At 41.4% G+C, this 19,469-nt stretch overlaps 3 protein-coding genes across 7 annotated transcripts in view; 1 reads left to right on the top strand and 2 right to left on the bottom strand.

Moving 5' to 3' along the window:
* Positions 1-1,227, bottom strand: part of LOC121873865 (ras GTPase-activating protein 1-like) — a 30,365-nt gene extending 29,138 nt beyond the window's left edge. Inside the window, exon 1 of one of the 2 annotated variants that reach the window (XM_042377691.1) lies at positions 796-1,227. In XM_042377691.1, the coding sequence (XP_042233625.1) occupies positions 796-1,001 (206 nt within the window). In that variant the 5' untranslated portion in view covers positions 1,002-1,227. The remainder of the gene's footprint in view (positions 1-795) is intronic. The other variant, XM_042377700.1, reaches the window with a different exon arrangement.
* A 3,634-nt stretch (positions 1,228-4,861) lies between these two features.
* Positions 4,862-17,765, top strand: LOC121873862 (translation initiation factor eIF-2B subunit epsilon-like). Its single transcript, XM_042377676.1, has 13 exons — positions 4,862-5,012; positions 6,218-6,348; positions 7,573-7,758; positions 7,982-8,156; positions 8,378-8,619; positions 9,930-10,055; positions 11,421-11,571; positions 11,941-12,127; positions 14,135-14,320; positions 14,823-14,962; positions 15,809-15,967; positions 16,443-16,598; positions 17,359-17,765. Exons 1-13 carry the CDS (start codon positions 4,908-4,910, stop codon positions 17,419-17,421), a joined length of 2,007 nt encoding a protein of 668 aa, XP_042233610.1. The 5' UTR covers positions 4,862-4,907; the 3' UTR covers positions 17,422-17,765.
* Positions 17,759-19,469, bottom strand: part of LOC121873825 (KAT8 regulatory NSL complex subunit 3-like) — a 38,060-nt gene continuing 36,349 nt past the window's right edge. For 3 of the 4 annotated variants that reach the window (XM_042377633.1, XM_042377654.1, XM_042377663.1), the window contains one exon: positions 17,759-19,453. In XM_042377633.1, the coding sequence (XP_042233567.1) occupies positions 18,267-19,453 (1,187 nt within the window). In that variant the 3' untranslated portion in view covers positions 17,759-18,266. The remainder of the gene's footprint in view (positions 19,454-19,469) is intronic. The other variant, XM_042377643.1, reaches the window with a different exon arrangement.

Genomic DNA, 19,469 nt, shown 5'->3' with positions numbered 1-19,469 from the left:
ATTCAGTGATACCAGCTTCAGTATTATGGGACTATTTAAGGGCCTTAGTTCATTCCATGGTGTACTGGCTGTATCTGCAGGACTTGTACTGATTATGTTTTGTTGTTGACTCACACCCTCCTCACCCCACACCACCAGACACAATAACTGGTGGTGTCCACACAGGCACCCAAGTGTCCCTTGGCCTCTGTAGGGAGTATACAGTCAACACAGTTCCTCAGTAGCCCCTGCCTCCTTATGGTGGGGGCGTCCACAGTGGTAGTGAGCCAACAACCTGACTAACCCAGGATCACTAGTTAGGTGTGAGTCATCACCTGTCAAGGTGGTGTGGTGTTACAGGCACCATCACATGAGACAGTCAACCTTCCAGTCAACTTTTAACATATAATTTTCATGTTTGTTTTTACCCTTGGTCTTCCTCCATGTCTTCATTGTTAATCTATCCATTGTAGCAAAAATATTAAGAGCTCATTTACTACATAAAAAAATACATAAATGAAGCAACACCCTTCTTCTGAACCTCTGGGCACTATCAGTTATCCAGGAAGATGCCAACACCCCAGGGTGCTGACCTGAGACCCCGCACCCCTCCCTTAACAACTACAGGGGTGTTTACCTCCTTTGTGGGGAAGGGTGGGGTGAGTCCCAGGGTTGTGGCCCGGCCCCACAACACCTCCGGGAGGTGTTTACCTTATGTATAAGGTTAAGGTGACCTCCAGGGTATTGGCACCAACCCTACCCCCATACAAGCACCTACACACATCCCACAACAAGCCCCTGGGGGGGGGTGCTCACCTCTCCTCGGGGGGTGCGGACAGTGAGCTGTCCACTTCGTCCGGTTCGTCGGGGTCATCATGGAAGGGGTCAAAATCATCGCCAAAGCCAACATCGTGTCCCTCATCGCTGCCGGTGCTCGGGGAGCCGTGTAGCTTATCCTTGGGCCTCACAGACACATTCCTGGAGACCGTTGACACACTGGCCCCGACCACCACCTCCGCCATGCCCGCCAACGTTCAACACTGTGTGTTCCCTCGGTGATTTTCAGCCACCAACACCCTCCACCTCTACCACTCTCCCCCACCACGCATATTATCTATTGACAAAAAAAATTCACCAAAAATAGTTCAACCTAAATAAATTTATTGTAAGGGAAATAGTCTGATGCAAACGGGTGGATAAAAATAATTGCAGAGGTGGTGTGGGGGAGTGTTGGAACGCCAATGTTGTGAATGGAGGAGTGAGTGGGCGCAGGCGTGGGGGGCGGGGGAGGGGACGGGGGGTACTACAACTCAATATGACGCGCGGGTATTACTATACTCACTCATACTCCCACTCTCTCCCACTCACTCATACACTCTAACATTATTTTATACTAAACGTGCTCTAAACTCTTTATACCATATGTAAGTCTCCACCCGTGAAGTACCAATTACGTATACAACGACATGATTATTCCAAGTACCGAAGCTGTATTAGTCATCATCAAAATTATTGTTCCTTTATTTTCATATTATTACTGTGCTAGATACCGTTAATATCTTGAATACAGTGTGCTCAATGAATAACACGATCTACAAAATAATACATATTTATTCATGTAATTAAAATGAAATATGAACGCAACCCTTTGTTTTTTCCTCACCTCTCACACCCCCCCTCCCCCCAACTTTTATCACACCTCCTCTCACCACACCTCCTCTCTCCACCACAGCTCCTCTCCACCACCTCCCCTCCCACCACAGCTCCCTCTCCACGACACCTCCCTCTCCACCTGTCTCCCTCTCCTTACACCTCCCTCTCCACTCTCCCTCTCCAACACACCTCCCTCTCCACCACCTCCTCTGCACCACTTCCCTCTCCACCACACCTCCTTCTCCAGCAGCTCCTCTCCACAGCTCCTCTCACCACAACTCCTCTCCCACCACACCTCCCTCTGCACCACACTTCCCTCTCCACCACAGCTCCATCTCTCCACAACTCCTCTCACCACCACAACTCCCTCTCTCCCACCACAACTCCTCTCCTCACCACAACTCCCTCTCTCCCACCACAGCTCCCTCCACCCGCATCTCCTCTCCACACCACTTGCTTTTCCAACAAACCTCCCTCTCACCACAGCCTGTCTCCCACCCACAGCTCCTCCTCCCACCACAGCTCCTCTCCCACCACATCTCCCTCTCCAACCACCTCCCCTCTCACCCCACCTCCCTCTGCACCACACTTCCCTCTCCACCACACCTCCTTCTCCACCACACCACCCTCTCCACCCATGTCCTCTCCAACACATCTCCTCTCCCAGCACACCTCCTCTCCCACCACACCTCCCTCTGCACCACACTTCCCTCTCCACCACAACTCCCTCTCTCACACGCTCCTCTCTCCCTAACCTCCCTCTCCACCACAGCTCCCTCTCACCCCCAACTTCCTCTCCACCACAGCTCCTCTCCCACCACAGCTCCCTCTCTCCCACCCCCAACTCCTTCTCTCACACACACCCAGCTCCCTCTCTCCACCACAACTCCCTCTCTCACCCACAACTCCCTCTCTCCACCACAGCTCCTCTCCCATCAGAGCTCCTCTCCACCACAACTCCCCTCACACCACAGCTCCTCTCCACCACAGCTCCTCTCTCCACCCCCAGCTCCTCTCTCCCACCACAACTCTCTCTCCACCACAGCTCCCAGCCACAGCTCCCTCTTCACCACAGCTCCTCTCCACCACAGCTCCTCACCTGGCCCCTCTCCACCACGGCTCCTCTCCACCACAGCTCCTCTCTACCACAACTCCTCTCCACCACAGGTCATTCTCCACCACAACTCCTCTCTGCAAGCTCCTCCTCACCACAGCTCCCTCTCCACCACAGCTCCTCTCCACAACTCCTCTCCCACCACAGCTCCCTCTCCACCAGAGCTCCTCTCCGCCAGCTCCCTCTCCTACAGCTCCCTCCTCCTCCCACCTCCCTCTCCCACCGGCTCCCTCTCCCACCACAACTCCTCTCACCACAGCTTCCTCTCCTCCCACAACTCCCTCTCCTACAGCTCCCTCTCCCACCACAGCTTCCTCCTCACCACAGCTCCTCTCCCACCACAGCTCCCTCTCCCACCACAGCTCCCTCTCCCACCCACAGCTCCCTCTTCACCACAGCTCCCTCTTCACCCCACAGCTCCCCTCTTCCACCACAGCTCCCTCTCCTGCTTCACTCTCCACCACCAGCTCCTCTCTCACCCACAGCTCCCTCTCTACCACAACTCCTCTCACCCACAGCTCCCTCTCCACCACAGCTCCCTCTTCACCACAGCTCCCTCTTCACCACAGCTCCTTTCCTTTGACTCCCTCTCCACCCACAGCTCCCTCTTCACCACAGCTCCTCTTCACCACAGCTCCCTTTCAACCACAGCTCCCTCTCCACCACAGCTCCCTCTCAACCACAGCTCCTTTCTTCGCTCCTCACCCACAGCTCCCTCTCAGCCACAGCTCCTCTCCCACCACAGCTCCTCTCCACCACGGCTCCTTGCTTTCAACCCCTGCTCCCTCTCCCACAGCTCCCTCTCCTCCACAGCTCCCTCTCCACCACAGCTCCCTCTCCTCCATACCTCCCTCTCCACTACAACTCCCTCTCCACCACAGCTCCCTCTCCACCACCACTCCCTCTCCACCACACATTACTCCAGGAAAGTCTCTAACACTCGTCCATTTTGTCTGAATTAAACAATACTCAAAATATTGGAAACTCGAATCATAAGCGATAGTCTCACACACCATGAAAATTATTAATAAGGCAATTTGACGTCCTAATGATGATATTCTGTCATTTCCTACACATTTAAACCACCAATCACATGACTTATGGCGACTGGATCCTCTACAGTAGTTCTTAACATTTCCAAAACATTTGAAAAATTCTGGAATCGATTCTTCACCGTAATATTCCCTTTTCCCGGACTTTCCTCTACCTCCTTAGTCCTTAAAATGTCTTCTCTTTTACCCAATTTTAAAGTATGAGTAACATTAGACGTCCTTTTCATTATTACTTCATCAGTTCTGGTTTTCCCAAAGGTTCCATACTGGCACCAACTCTGTTCTTATAGTGACCTTCTTTCAGTGACAACTATATTCACATTTATGTAGATGAATCAATGCTCAACAGATACTTCACTCAAATTGCCTCTATCTCACGAGGTAATCCTTTTAATACCAGACAAACGATTTTTTTATCTTAACAGGAAGAGCTCGCCAACATAACTGGGCGGGGTGCATCCAGCTTGATTATTTTCAGTGATATTAAACCAACGTACATTATGCTCAGTAATTGACATGATATTGCAAAATTCAATAAAATTTTTGACATTATGTCCAATACCTCACAACATTGACATTTTAGGGATAATCCTTACCTCCAGAACTTCATAAGAAATTTTAAAAGTGTAATGTTCCCTGTAGTTCTTTATGTCTCAGAGATATGCCAAAGACTGCCAATTGCTTGAGAATGTACAAAGGAGGGCTTCCCTGGTGCTTGCTCTGAGACACCCCGCTTATCAAGAGGCCTAGAATGTTTACAGATATTCAGTATATACTAAATATGGGAAGAGGCCATTTAAAATAAGTGAATAAACATCTCAAAAGTCATTGTTCAGGAAAATGCACAGATAGTATTTGGTACCGGATGGCCGCTGTACTAGATAGATAATAGCCTCATGTGAAGAAGTGCAAATAAAAATGCATTAGATAGGATAATAAATCAGATACAAATAAATATAGTCAAAATTTCTATAATTTATCATATTGGTAAATCGTAAAAGTAGATTAAAGGAGATAGTCATAAAATATTACTTTAGTACCGTATCCCTTAGTGGAGGTATTAGCTAGGTGTCGTGGGTGTAAGCGACCACTCGATGTAAACACCTAGCATGGCACCTCAGGCGGAGCTTCGTGAGGAGAAGACACTTCAGGCCGTTGTGCTGACCGATATCTATCAGGAACATGACCAGCCAATCACCCAAGATCTACCTAAGGTCACCACCCATCTCAAATATCATTTTATATTTATTATTCAAATTTCTATAAAATTCACATCCATATTTTTGTTCATGTATTTAAAAAAAATAAAGCTCTCCCCTCGTAATACCGAACCAGAAAACTAGAATAATAGGGATCTTCATATATACTGAGGAAGTTCATGAACTCTTAACACTTATGATGGTTTAGGTAAACCTGTTTAATACATCATCTGTCTCAACACCATACACTTGAGTTATAACCATCTTGAATTTTAGTTTGTACTGTAAGTTTTCAGTGTGTGCTTAACGAGAGCTCTGAAGGTTAATGGTAGTTACTTTGTTCAGATCATTGGTATTTTAGGTGTGTGATAATTTGTGTATATTATGACCCTTGGGGGTAAATATTTAGTAGTTCCCAACACCTAATTGACTTTTGAAAATATATTTTTATTGTGTAAATCACTGTGTTAAATGCAACTATGACCTTCATTGCCATTGAAAATGAGCAGTTGTTGAGGTATTGAAAAAAAGGTGGAAGGCCAAACAACGTAAAAACCTCAAAAACTAAAAAGACCTAACCTAACCCCTAGTGTGTGTAAGAAGGTTACCTTAAGTAAGAGACACAGTAGGGTAGAGTGAGGAAGTGTCCATCTCTTGCCACAGTACCATGCAGGGTGATCTACACGGTACTCACACTCTGAATAACATCTTGAACATTTTACAGATGAAACAAGAACACCGTCAGCCCTAAAAATGTCAATGGCTGCTGCTTCATTGGCCAAAATGAGCTGAATAATGCGGCAGCCAGCCAATGTACATCCACCTCACACAGACGCCATCTTCCAACTTCCTGGGAATGGAGACTTGTGTTGATTAGTGCACGAATATTATGTCACATTGGCACTCACGCTGATTGGCCAAATATTATAAAATAAAAGTTAAAATAACTAAAAAAATATAAATTTCAAATGAAAATGTTATAGAATAAATTATTTGTATTTTCTTCTCTATCTCCCCATAAATGACTCAGTTTTGAGTTAGGTGCTGGCAACTACTAAATATTAACCCCCTGCATCCATACATATTGTAAATGTTGTACATACCTGATATTTAGGGTTCGTGCTTCCATGGTCCATTGCATCCATGTTGAAAATCACTCATTAGCTCAAAGAGTCGGGGGTACGGATACGTGAGAGGTTACACTTTATTGTGTATTACAGGTGCTTGTTCCCCTCGTTAACACACCGCTGCTTGATTATACCTTGGACTGGCTGGAACGTAGCGGTGTGGATGAAGCCATTGTCTATTGCCGCACACATCCCCATTCTGACATGATTCGTCAACATTGCCGGTAAGTGTTGAGGTGTAAGGGGTGATAAATATTAATACTGTGACTCTCTAGTCAGTATGGCAGTTTCACTTTCCAAGAAGAAGGAAGAAGAAGTACACTTATTATCTTTTTAATGCTAATGTAACTTCTTTTCCCGTCACCCGTCGTTATAGCAGGCAACCTGTAGGTGAGTAGGGCTCAGTCACTCAGTACAATGGCTAGATGGGATAGAGTGAATGGCCCTATCTATACCAGAGGCCATAAGGACTCTGTAAATATGCCTGGCCACTTTTTGTTATAAATATCTATCCAGTAAGACCTCTATTTAACGGACAGTATGGAGAGGAAACCTTCACCTAACAAACTATATAGAGATGAAAGTCTCTTATATCGAGGGTCTGTTAGATGTGAAACCCCCCATTTAATGTATTATATGGAGAGTGAAGTCCGTTATATGGAGGTTTGACTGTAATGGCTTAAATCTATGGTACAGTTCTGCATTATTATCAAGTGTGTTAATTATTGATGATATTCGTGGCTAGTGTTCAGACTACAGTATATTTTAAGGATGAGGAAATTGTTGTGTTAGAATATTTAAAAAGTTCTCTGATTTGGGTTCATGTTTGTGGATAGGTCTCAAAACCTCTATTGGTTAACTTTCATCATAAAGAATAAGAATAAATCCAGAGGTCTTTGGCATTTGTGGTGAAAAATTAAAGCAAGGAACATGAAAAATTCTCTATAGAGGAAATAATGTCATTCTGGGTTTTATCTATTTGGTCCTTGAGTGTGTCAGTGCCAACAGGAACGTTTATTAATGTTCTGTAATATTCCATAACTTACTTGAAATTATGTCAAGAATTACCAAAAACCAATGAGAGTGAGGGCAAATTGGCCGTAAAAGTAAACAACTGAATAGAAGTGTCTTGGACCAAACAGACCACAGTACAGTACTGGTAATAACTAAACTTAGGTTATGAAGCATTATAAACATTGAAGTTGTGTACAGTATTATAAACTCTTTTTACTTGTATTATTTGTGTAGGATAACTGTTTGTTTGTCAGTCATTTTATGTGTTTTAGTTTTTGTGGTTGAAGCCTAAATCTGGATATGGCAAAAGGTTAATGGAAAGATTCTGGATACAGTAATATGCTATGTACTGTACTGTATTACATTTCCTTTACTGTCTTTATACTGAATTTTACATTGTAACTTACTACGGTACTGTACTTATATTTTGGCAGGGGATTTGCAATGCGTCGTGGGGACTGTGGACTGAAAATATCCGTTGTGACTTCTGAAGACTGTCATTCAATGGGCGATGCCATGAGGGATTTATATGCAAAATCTCTCCTGAAGGATGACTTCTTCCTTGTACATGGAGATGTGGTGGCAACACTTGACCTCAAGGCTCTCATGACAAAACATAAGTAAGAGTTCTGTTGTTATATCCTCGTTGCCATCCTTACAGATGGTAAACACTTGGGGAACATCATGTTTGTTATTTTGTTCTTACATCAGCCTTCCCATGCATTATCGGTAGGAACATGATCATATTTTACTGACCTTCTGTTGGTTGCTCATTTAAATTAAAAGTTAGATTTAAAAGGAACTTATTCATCTGCATAATTGAACTTGACATTTTCATTGCAGGGAATATCGGGCAGCTGACAAGAGTGTCATCATGACGAGTGTGTATGTGAACAATGAAGAGGAGTATATTGGAGATAAGGAAGCAACAGCTACACTAATCACTAATTCTACTACAGGCAAGCTGCTGTGCCATAAGCGTCCCTCCAACAACTTAACTAAATTCAACATTTCCACTGTAGGTTTTGGTGATACTTCAGAATAGCTCAGCAACTAACCAGTTGCAGTTGTAAACCAGGGTGCTGATATATCATTTTATATGCAATATTATATAGTTCTGTGTACATGTTTGATGTCTTACATACATAAAGTAGCAGATGGGATAAGAATGCATTATATTATTTTTTGTTTATGCAGTTAATCTGGAAATGTTTTTAATGGTCCCATGTTTTATTTCAGGAGCTCTTTCAAAACAGCAATGAACTACAAGTGATGCCTGTGGTGCATGACCCCAACATTGCTGTGTGCTCTGAGGCCGTTCCCTCTCTCTTCTCAGACAATTTTGACTATGCAAACCGGGATAATCTGATTCGAGGAGTAATTGAACAAGAAGAGCTCCTTGGATACACCATTCGTTGTGAGATCCTTGACGCAGGATATGCCACAAGGGCTTCATCCTTCCGTCTGTATGAAAAAGTGAGGTCAGTAATCTTTGCCTCTGTTACTCATGAGAAGATCAAGTCTTTCCATTGGAAGACAGAACTAACAATTTCTCCTTCTATATTCCATTTGCTCGTTGACTCATCTTAGTAACTGACTCGGGTACCCTTTCTAGGATGGTACCTTTTTAGTCTAGTCCTTTTTTTACGGGATTAGCCCACCAGGGCACAGGTCAATGACCCACATCAGGGCCTGGGAGCAAAATAATAATAATAATAAAATTTAATAAACAATTAGAAAAAATATAAAATAAAGATATAATATAATACTGTAGTGATAATAAAGGACCATAAAAAAAATAATGGTGAGAAACAATATATGTATGTTGTGTTGTCAAAGTAAGAGAAACAATTGAGACCCTGCAATTGTGTGTAAATGAGGCAGAAAGACAGATTAGCAACCTGGGACTTGGTCACAATTTTCATGATGCCATGTGGCAGCAGGGTCTACCATTAGACAACACATTATGCTTCCAACATCTTCCCCAGGCGGTAGTACCTCCCTGTTTGATAGCTGCCTACTACCTAATAGAGTAATGTCTCCTTAATGTTATATGACTATAATTGTTGTGATAGCTGGTAATTCTCTGGGGGCCCTTTCTCTAATATCTCTTATTTATACATATAAAACAGACTGGACTGGGGGTGTCCCTTAAGAGGAGACAATCTTCTGCAACTTCTCTTACTATCAGCATTTAGGTTGTTAGCTGATGTAAAGGCTTTAAAAACTAGGGTAAGACATTCTTAGTTTAATTATACTCGCAAAGTAGTGCATCCCAGTGCAGAAAAACCCCAGCACAAAAAAAAGGCAAAAGTAATTATGTCCTGGAAAATAAGGAGATTTGAGATAGGTTTTAACCCAAGGAGATCTTCCAACCGGTTGGTGAGGATTAGTCATGAATGAATACCATATGTGCTGTGTGTTCTGGCAGCTGGTAACCTTACCTCCTCAGACTGCTTTTGTAAGGGCGAGGGCTCCTGAGTTTGGCTGACCTTTGTATTCTTCCCAGCCTCTTATGTTAAAGCTTTTAGGTTCCAAAGCCTGAACTCATAGTGGACATATTGATCACTTATAAAACATGTCATACAAAAATCTATTGACATAAGTTTTGGTCCTGTATAGTACATTTGTTTCTCATTTAGTTTTTTGTTTTTCAATGAAATGCTGTAAAAGAATTACAGTACTGGTGTTTGTAACAAATAATTACTGAAACTGGTGTACTTTTATTTTAAGATAAGAAATGAAGTACAGTACAGTTCAGCACAATACAATAGTGCATTCTCATTTTCAGTGGTGAAGTCATCCGTCGTATGGCCTACCCCATGGTGTCTGAGGTGAGCTTAACGAGCCACCGTATCCGTTACACATATGACACCTTCACCAACAATTACTGGGAACCCTCTGCCAAGTTTCACAAGTCAGTACCACATCTTGTATACAAGTTTTGTTACAAGTATTTGTGTTATTTGGTATCCACACATTTCTTAGTTGCATTATTCTTCCATTATGTATCTCTCTTTTTATATTTAGAACAATAGTCATATGTAGAATAGTTTTAATGGATGTGCAAATGTATTTCATTCAGAAACCCTAATGGAGTGGTTACAGTTTAGGGAAAGAAATATTTGTTAGTGTATCAAGTACAGTGACCCCTCGTTTAACGAACATCTCGGTTAACGTAATTTCGATTAACGAACTGCCTTCCATAAGGATCTTCAATTCGGTTAACGAAAAAAAATTCGGTTAACGAAGTTCTTACGAACCGACCTCAACATGTTTTCGCTTGCACTGACCGGGCAACCAGCTTTAGTATCAGTCCGCCAATACATTAATCGGTTCTAGGGCTTAAATTCCTTACTATTTTAGTAAATATCAAGAAGTTTATACTATTCAATAATTTTAAAAGTTGAATATTCAATTTTTTAGTCATTTTAACAATTATTGAACATAATTGAAGGTAAGGTCACTAGTTTGTGGTGTGCCATCCAGCCTTTTAACACACCAAACAAGCGTTAGTCTCTCTCTGTTTTCAGTGGAGGTAACATATTGCTTGAGACTCTAAAACTAAACGCTTTTTTCTGTTTCCAAGCAAATTATTGGTCATTTTGAAATTTATTTTACATATTGACAATATATAATGCAGTGCAGTGTTGATTTAAAGAAAATAATCTTGAATTACACCAAGAGAACTAAAATTTTAGGGGTGAAATGGCGCCATGGGGTGACTTCTCTTCCACCCCAATGCCTTCTCTTCTCCCTTCTCCTCCACCCCCACTCTAATTCCCATCATCATCATCATCCAGGAGCCTTCTACATACACACCTAAAAGTAAGTGAACTTTTCTACCTTTTTTGTTGAATTTAGGTAATTTTCGGTGAGCTGGAACCAATTACCCAAAAACCCATTGAAACAATGGTTTCGGTTAACGAGCAACCTGCTGGAACGGATTGTGCTCGTTAACCTAGGGACCACTGTACTGAGCCTTTTGGGGGTTTGATAGATCGACATAGTTAACCAAAGCAATGTGTTATTAGCATCACTATCTATGTACATTATATCATTCATACCTTGATTGTATTAGAGCTTGAATGGACACAGGTAGAATCATCCTCAACCCCAAAACAATTGACCCACTGCCTATCTCCACATTTTTGAAGTTAGATACCTTGGCAGCATTTAAATCTTTGCCATATACAATAATTGTACATGCTAACTTATAATTACTATGGTGAGAGAGTTATCACTGCCATGATGTTATCTACAGTATAGTTATTCTGTACAGAGGATGCGGTGGCACCAATGTGGTGGTGGGAGCCGGTTCTGAAGTCAGCATGACAGCTCAGCTTCAATGGTCGGTAGTGGGTGATCACTGCATCGTTGAGGACAATGTTAAGGCACAATCAGCTTTTATTATGAATAATGTTCACATTAAGGTATGGCTATTCATTTACAGTAGTAATCGTTATCATATTTTCTCAGTTAGTACTGTATGTCTGTCCATGGTCATTTTATTCTGAAGGACTGAAAATAATTATATCTATAGGATGTAAGCTAATAGTAGAGAAGAATGGACTTAATAGAACTTGAAATAAGGAACCTTTGACTTGAACGAAGATGCACCTTTTGTTTGGTGAGATTATCTAACATCCTGACAGCTTTTATGTTCATGGTACTTGGAAGTCCTACATCTAATGCCCAGTTCCCATTTCATTTACTGTATATGTTTTTAATGTCTTCCTCCATTCTTTATTGTAAGCAAACATCATCTACCATTTTTGCAATGAAAGTTTATGTTGTTTCAGGCTGGCTGTGTTTTAAAACATTGTTTTCTTGGAAACAATGTAACTTTGGAGGAGAATGTGAAACTGTCTCCAGGATGCATGGTAGGAGCTGGGGTCATCCTTGGTCCAAACATCACAGTGCCACCTGCAACCTATTTTATCGCTACACCACCCAAAGATGAGTTTAACCTGGAGACTATTAGTCAAGGTGAGATTGTAATTTTTATCCACCAGTTTTTCAGTGTTTACCAATTTTTTCATGCATGTAAAGAAATGATGTTATGCAAAATTGTTGTATCTTTTCCCTGTACACATCTACTAAGTGGTTCAGAAAGACCTCACTTTATGTGACTTCTCTTCCTGCAGGTTCTGTGTAATGTGTTGCGTACTTTTTGATAAAAAATTGAGTAATGTAAATTGCACTCTGTATAAAGTAAGTTGTGGTACTGTAAAATACAATAAGTATAAACTTTAGTAAATACATTGACCGTTTCAAACCTGTCCGATTTCGTCCTGAAGTAATGTTGTACAGTATAGACTGGTTTTACGCGGTTAATTAAACCCATGGAGGTCCGTGTATAAAGCGAAACGTGTAAATAAAATAACAGAACCTATGGGATTAATTGAAATAGAGACTGGGCCGACCGCCAGACTACCCTTTTTTTGGCTATCGCCAACACAATACTGTACATTGTAGTAAAAATAATATCTTAATTTTATGATGGTATGCACACACTATTAATAAATAAGACAAATATCAATAATATTAGGTTTTTTAACACTTACGTTAGTAGAAGAGATGGCTGGGCACACGGGGATGGGGGGGTTGGTTCCGAGGCAGAGGGCAGATTATTGGCCCTCACCTGTATCTCTATCCACCACAGAGGCTAGCAGGGCCTCATCGTCAAACCCCTCGAAGTCCACATCCTCACTATCACTGGGCTGGCTATGGTGGTTGGCGGTTGAAGAACTCAGTGATGTTTTGTTGACAGCTAGCATCGATGTGGTCGTGATACAGTTGAACATAGGGCTCCTGGCATTTCAACAGATGGTTATTCAACATCTAGTCCTCAGTCACCTCAGGTTGCCTGATTACCTCCAGGATGTCGTCGTTGGTGGTCTTGGAGAAGCCTGCAGCTCTGACACCCTGTGTAGCCTCTCTTTCATTCTCCAATACCACAGCAACAGACTGAGCCTCTCAGAAGCCATTGTGTAGAAAGGAAAAAAAAAACACTGGTTCCTGGGCACGAGTGAATATACACTGAGACAGTGAGACTGACATAGCGGTGGAGAGTGTGGGTGGCTGGAGTGGCAAGGATAACTAGACCATCACAGTGAGCAGCGGAGGGGGTGTGTGGGTGGTAAGGATACATGGCCCAATCACAGTCCGCGACATCATCGGCACGAGTCTGACGTCAGCACATTGCCCCGCCGCGTACATGATGGCATTTACCGCGTAAATAATAATTACCGCTTCTGGACAGGTGCCGCGTAAATGGCCGTCCTCGTTTAAAATATCCACGTAAACCCAGATTATACTGTGTTTCTAAATGAGTTTTTTCATAATCGTTGTTCACAGTCGCATTTCCCGCCTCAATATTTCAATGTGATTTTAATCTTTTAAAATGTTAGTTTTTGTATACCATAATGTAGTATTACTGATATATACTGTAATGTCTTAGTATGCCTTATTGTGGGTAAAAATAAGTAATGTATTAAATGCATCCTCCAAAAGCATGAAATTGCTACCAGAGTGTAACAGTTAATTCATGTACGTACTGTATAATACTTCTGATAAACTTCCTACTTACTTATATTTAAAATAATGAATGTATGTATCTTTATATAATTTAGCCAAATATCTTTCTCGTCAGAAACGGTCATCCCAATGATTATGAATAAACTCGTTTAGAAATACATCATTACTTCAGGACGAAATTGGACACGTTTGAAACTGCCAATCAGCTGTAATTTTTGAGAAGGGGGCGAGGCATCTTTTCTCTGCTCAGAAAAAACAGGTTGACACTTCCAAAACCTGTACAAATGTGTCCAGTAACCCTCGTTTATACATGAGTTTATGTCTTTAAATCTTAAGGCATATAACATTTTAAATCATGCCTCCTCATGAATGTAGTGCTGTTTTATTACTTAGTGGTACAGTACTGTAATAGCAATTTTTCTAATTAGAATTTTATTACTTCACATATCTGTCCAGAACCTGATCTGAGGATTTGTGGAACCAAGGGACATGCCTTTGAAGTCGTACGAGAAGTCGGAGACCTGGCTGAGCAAGGATCAGATGGTGACTATGTGGAAGATTTAGAAGAGGAGGAGGAAGACAGTGAAGAAGATATGTCCGACTCAGCACCGATGAGTGATGAAGATGAACATCGTGAGCACGGTGAGTGACTTGTGCAGTATATGCAAGGTGCTGTTAGTTAAGGGAGTTACAGTGCTGTGCAAATTAATTTCATCAGACAAATGTCATACACAAAACTCGGGTTTTAATGAAAGCATTTATAGCATGAAAATAGACCATAAAATGATGATGATTATGTTAATAAGTATTTTATGTGGCCTCCACTGTTGTCTAATATCGTACTGTAATTATACATTTTGTCAAAGTCTACCAAGGTTTGGCACACATTCATTTCTTCATCCTTGAACCATACTTTGATGATAGCTTCAGTGAAATTGATTTACGAAGCGAATCTTAATAAAATTGAGAGTACTAGCCTACTCACACCAGTATTCAGGTACAGTACAGTACACAGCTGTCCATGTCAACAATCACACTCAATTTAAGGTGTGTGAGATGCTTGCATACTGAAACCAAGATGGAAAGAAACTTATATAAGGTGCAGGTTTGGTAGGAACTACTGACAAATATATTCATGTTTCAGAGTTCAAACGTGAGATGATGGAAAGCCTGGCAAATGCTCTGCGTGAGTCGTCAGCGGCAGAAAATGTGGTCTTAGAAATTAATGCCTCACGTCACGCTTATAACATGAGCATGGAAGACGTTCTAACTACTGTGACGCAGGTGAGTACCATTAGTTATGTTGTGTCTTGTTTATGGTCAGTATAATCTTGAGTAACATTTAGGAACATTTTTATATCTTTAGGTATGAAGAATATTGATCACACAAACCTTTGAGAATCTGTACCTAGGGCAGCCAACCAGTGAATGTGTTTTCTTCCAAGCCACTAGAGACCAGGCTTGTATGGCTTGTTATTTGAGCAGGCAGGCTATTAGCTTGCTTGACCATATTTAATGACTTTAATTTTAAAGTAGAGTTTATATTGCATAGGCAGATCCAGGGGAGGTGCTGGGGAGTGTGAATTCCCCTTTTGGTTAGAAAGTACTGCCAAAGACCCTGCCCACCACTCCTCATTGCCAGCTTCCTGCCCTTCCCATTATCCCTCACAACATTGTCCTATCCATTACTGCCAGCCTCTTGCTTAGTTCACCAACCTCTCTGCCTGGTCCAGTCATATACTGTAGTGTAGTGTGAATTGTTCACTAATGTCAACATACCCATACATACCCCTGTATATTTTTAGTTAGTGAAGTTTTACTGTGCTGTATACATTTAAGAAATTTGGCACCCAAAGCCTAAGAAAATATTGTACAGAGATGAAATGGTAATTCTCCCTGTCTATACTGTACATGTGGTTATCAGTGTGTATATATATATATATATATATATATATATATATATATATATATATATATATATATATATATATATATATATATATATATATATATATATATATATATATATATATATATATATATATAATTTTAATTGATTAATTTACATACTGGAGATTTAACTGAAAACTAAAGATTAATCTAGAGAATATAATGACTTTATAATTTCAGGGCATAATTCGTGTTGGTGGTGAAGATAAAAACTCAGGAGACGGCAGCTCAGAGAATTTATGGCGGGGCATCAAGCTCTCTATTACTGCTTTCACTGATGTCCTTAGAAATTATATTCGCAAGGATAGAGACCAGGTGTTAGTTCTTAATGCTATAGAGGTGAGTATCACTGTCAGGAATATTTTGATATTTGTAAGTCTGTATTTGGTCTAGTTGCTGCAACTTATCTACCCAAATACAATAACACCAATGTAACACCCACTACTCTTGGCTGCTGGTGATGGATGTTGTCATGTGAATGGTACCAAAACTTTCATGTGGTGAGAAGTGGATGCAGGATGTATTACAGTACATTTGCACCCACAGACTCCATATGAAGTATAAACATACTTAAACTCCCCAACATCAACAGAATTGCCACCCTCCCAGAGAGATTAAATTTTTGTTCATTTCACTGAGAGGACCTACAATTAATCCAGCATATCTGACCCCTTTACATCTCTTTGGTTATTTTGATTATGGTAATGTGTTATGTAGACTTGTTATAAAACATTTTATTTTGTATGCCAATGAAAACTATTATCTTTTATTTGATGTGAGATGTGTTAAATGGCTACATTATTTGTGTTTGCAGTTACTATTTTCTGAGTCGGCCGAGTACTTACCAGTTGCCCAAAAGATCCTCTATGAACTGAACCAGACTCATGAAATCCTGGATGATGAGGTTGTGGTTCACTGGTTCAAGAGGGGAGGTGCTTCAACCTCTGCATTTCCTGCACTTAAACAAGCTGTGAGTATAAATTAAGTACTGTAATCGGTTTATATTATATTACTAATAACACAAAATGGCGGGTAATCTTTCATTACTTCAGGGAGTTGCGGCCCTGCCTTGCCTGCTAAGAGGGCACTTGGAAGTCCTACATACTGTATAATGCCTAATTCTTACTGTAAAAGTGGGTTGGCATCCAGCTACAGAAAGTGCTTCAAATTTACTTGATGGCAAATAGTACACCATACCATCAGGTAATCAACGTTAACCCATACAAGCAGGGGAAATGTCCATGATGATGAATGACTCGACAACCGCACCAAATTTACCCTGAATAATACCAACATTCAGACTACCAGCTCTGAAACGATGTCAGGTTGTTACACTCTGCTTTCATGCAATTTTCTTTGGTAGACCCACTGTGTACATGGTAGATGATGTGTTTAATATGGTTACTTAGGACTTGTGTCACCTCACATACCCAAGACTAACCTCTTGGTCACCTGAGACAACCAAGACTAACCTCTTGGTCACCTCACACACACCCAAGACTAACCTCTTGGTCACCTCAGACAACTAAGACGAACCCCTTGGTCACCTCAGACAGAACACCAAACTCAAGTATCTGTGTCATAGATCAAGGTTGTAGCTGCAGACCAAAATATGTCCTGAAAGGTGACTATTAACAAGTTCACCTTTTCTCAGATTTATATGGTAATGAATTAGGATAATATTATATTGAACTTGTTACAACCAGTAAGCTTCTTCATTGTCATTACAGATAACAAGATTTATAGAGTGGCTGGAGCAGGAGGATAGTGATGACGACGACAGTGATACGTAGTACCGACAGTACTTTACCTGACGACTGAAGGTTCTCAAGTTACGTTATCATTAATTTTTTCAAGGACTGCTTATCAAAGTTATTAGATTATAATTTCAAGCCATATACTTTAAAAAATTTACGGATTCATTGTTATGAGTAGTATAACGTACAGTAGATGAAACCAAGAGAGGCGGTTGTGATGGAAGGAGGGAGTGGAAGCCCCCAGTAAATTTAACCAGTATTATCTCCACTCTTGTACAATCACTATTAGTTACTTTTAAGAGTATGTAGTGTCATCAACTGATATGGATTCATTCAAGTGAAGGAAATAAAATTATTAAATAAAATGGTATGAAAACTTATCACTAACATTTAATTTCCTTATATTTATGATTACCCTGAACTGGTAAATGGATGGATGACAACATATAATGAGATTAATTAATATTTAATGTAGTGACAGATTACATGTGTTAACGAGTTTCAGTTCAATTACATTTACAAAACTATCCACACACACACACACACAATATCAGAATATAAACTATTATAAATAATTCATTTGAGATTTGTTTTAAATTTACAGTAGTCTGAAATTTAATGTAAAGAATTCACTGCAGTTGGAAAGTTTGTCCTTACAAAAACAAAATTCATTAAGAGTATCACAAGGTTTGACATACAGCAATACTATTAACTCATTTTGGAAGGACCACACTCCTAGGAACGTACAGTACAGTACTTCCCAGAATTATTTATGGATGAATCCTTTTAAACTGAAGAAATTTTCTCACTGGAAAAGATTAACACTTAAAATATTCACTATCCACACACACACACACACACACACACTATCCAAGATATCACTATAAGCTTGATCTGCCTCTTCCACGGCCTCTGCCACGACCCCTACGCCCAGCAGATCCACGAGTAGTAGTTTCTGTAGTAGTCGACTTGTTGCGACGGTTACTCTCCATTTCCACCATTAAAGGTCCACTACTTCGTCTGGTTCGCAAGCCCGTTCCTCCAGTTAGTGTGAAGGTTCTAGTGACGATGCCTTGGTGACGAGAAGTCTGTGAACTGGTAGATGTTGCGGTGAATGGTGTACACGAAGTTGTAATAGTGGCAGCCCCAGTGGTGGTGTCTGTTGCGGTTGTAGCAATGGTCATTACAGTACTGGTTGAGGTGGTGCTTGTGGAAATTAACTGCAGAACATCAGCACTTGTAGAATTAACAGTGAAGGCCGGAGAGTGAGAAGCAAGTCTCTGGGTGATCTCAGTCTCCTGGGTTGAAGTTTTATTGGGTTTATTTGATGATGTTGGATGTTCATGTTCTGTAGTGGTGATTACTGCCGTTATTGACGGAAGGCTTGTCGAGGTGCTCGTAACTGTTGAGGATGTATTCGAACTCAGACATGCATTGGAGCCATTCATGTTTGTTGGTGATACTGTATTTCTTGCTCTCTCACTCATCTCAGAAGCTGCAACCAGCAAAGCTAATTCTCCTGTAGGTACACTGGTTGAAGCAGATGGGAGTGTAGAATGTACAAAAGTAGCTGGAGTTGTACGGGTTGTGGAAGATACGAGGGTTGTAGAATTGGCAGGAGAAGTTGGGGGTGCTGCAGATGCCGAGTGTGTTGTGACTGTAGAGGTGAGACACACAGGGCTAGGTGTGGTGACCAACATCACTGTGGGACGGGTGGTATTCAATGTGCGAGTGGTGGCAATGGTGCGATTGGCGTGAGCCACAATGGGCCTTACCAAGCGAGGACTGGAGGTTAAAATCACTCTACCCCTTCCCATGCTACTTCCACCCCCAGCACTCACAACCACAGACCCAACACCTAGAGACAGTGGGGAGCTGTCTGAAACAACTGTTCCATTACCAGTGGACATGGCCATGGTGTTAGTAATGACCATGGAAGGGCTGGCCATGCGGACACCAGATGATGAAGTCACATTGGTGAGAAGAAATGAGGCAGCCGATGTTTTGGGACTGCCAGAGTAGACCCTCACCCCGGAGTTGCCTCCTCGAGGGCTGAGTTGACCACCTACTTGAGAAAATTTGTT

Source organism: Homarus americanus, unplaced genomic scaffold (genome assembly GCF_018991925.1).
Source record: "Homarus americanus isolate GMGI-L3 unplaced genomic scaffold, GMGI_Hamer_2.0 scaffold55640, whole genome shotgun sequence".
NCBI classification, from domain to species: Eukaryota; Metazoa; Arthropoda; class Malacostraca; order Decapoda; family Nephropidae; genus Homarus; species Homarus americanus.
This window is presented reverse-complemented; position numbering and strand designations above follow the sequence as displayed.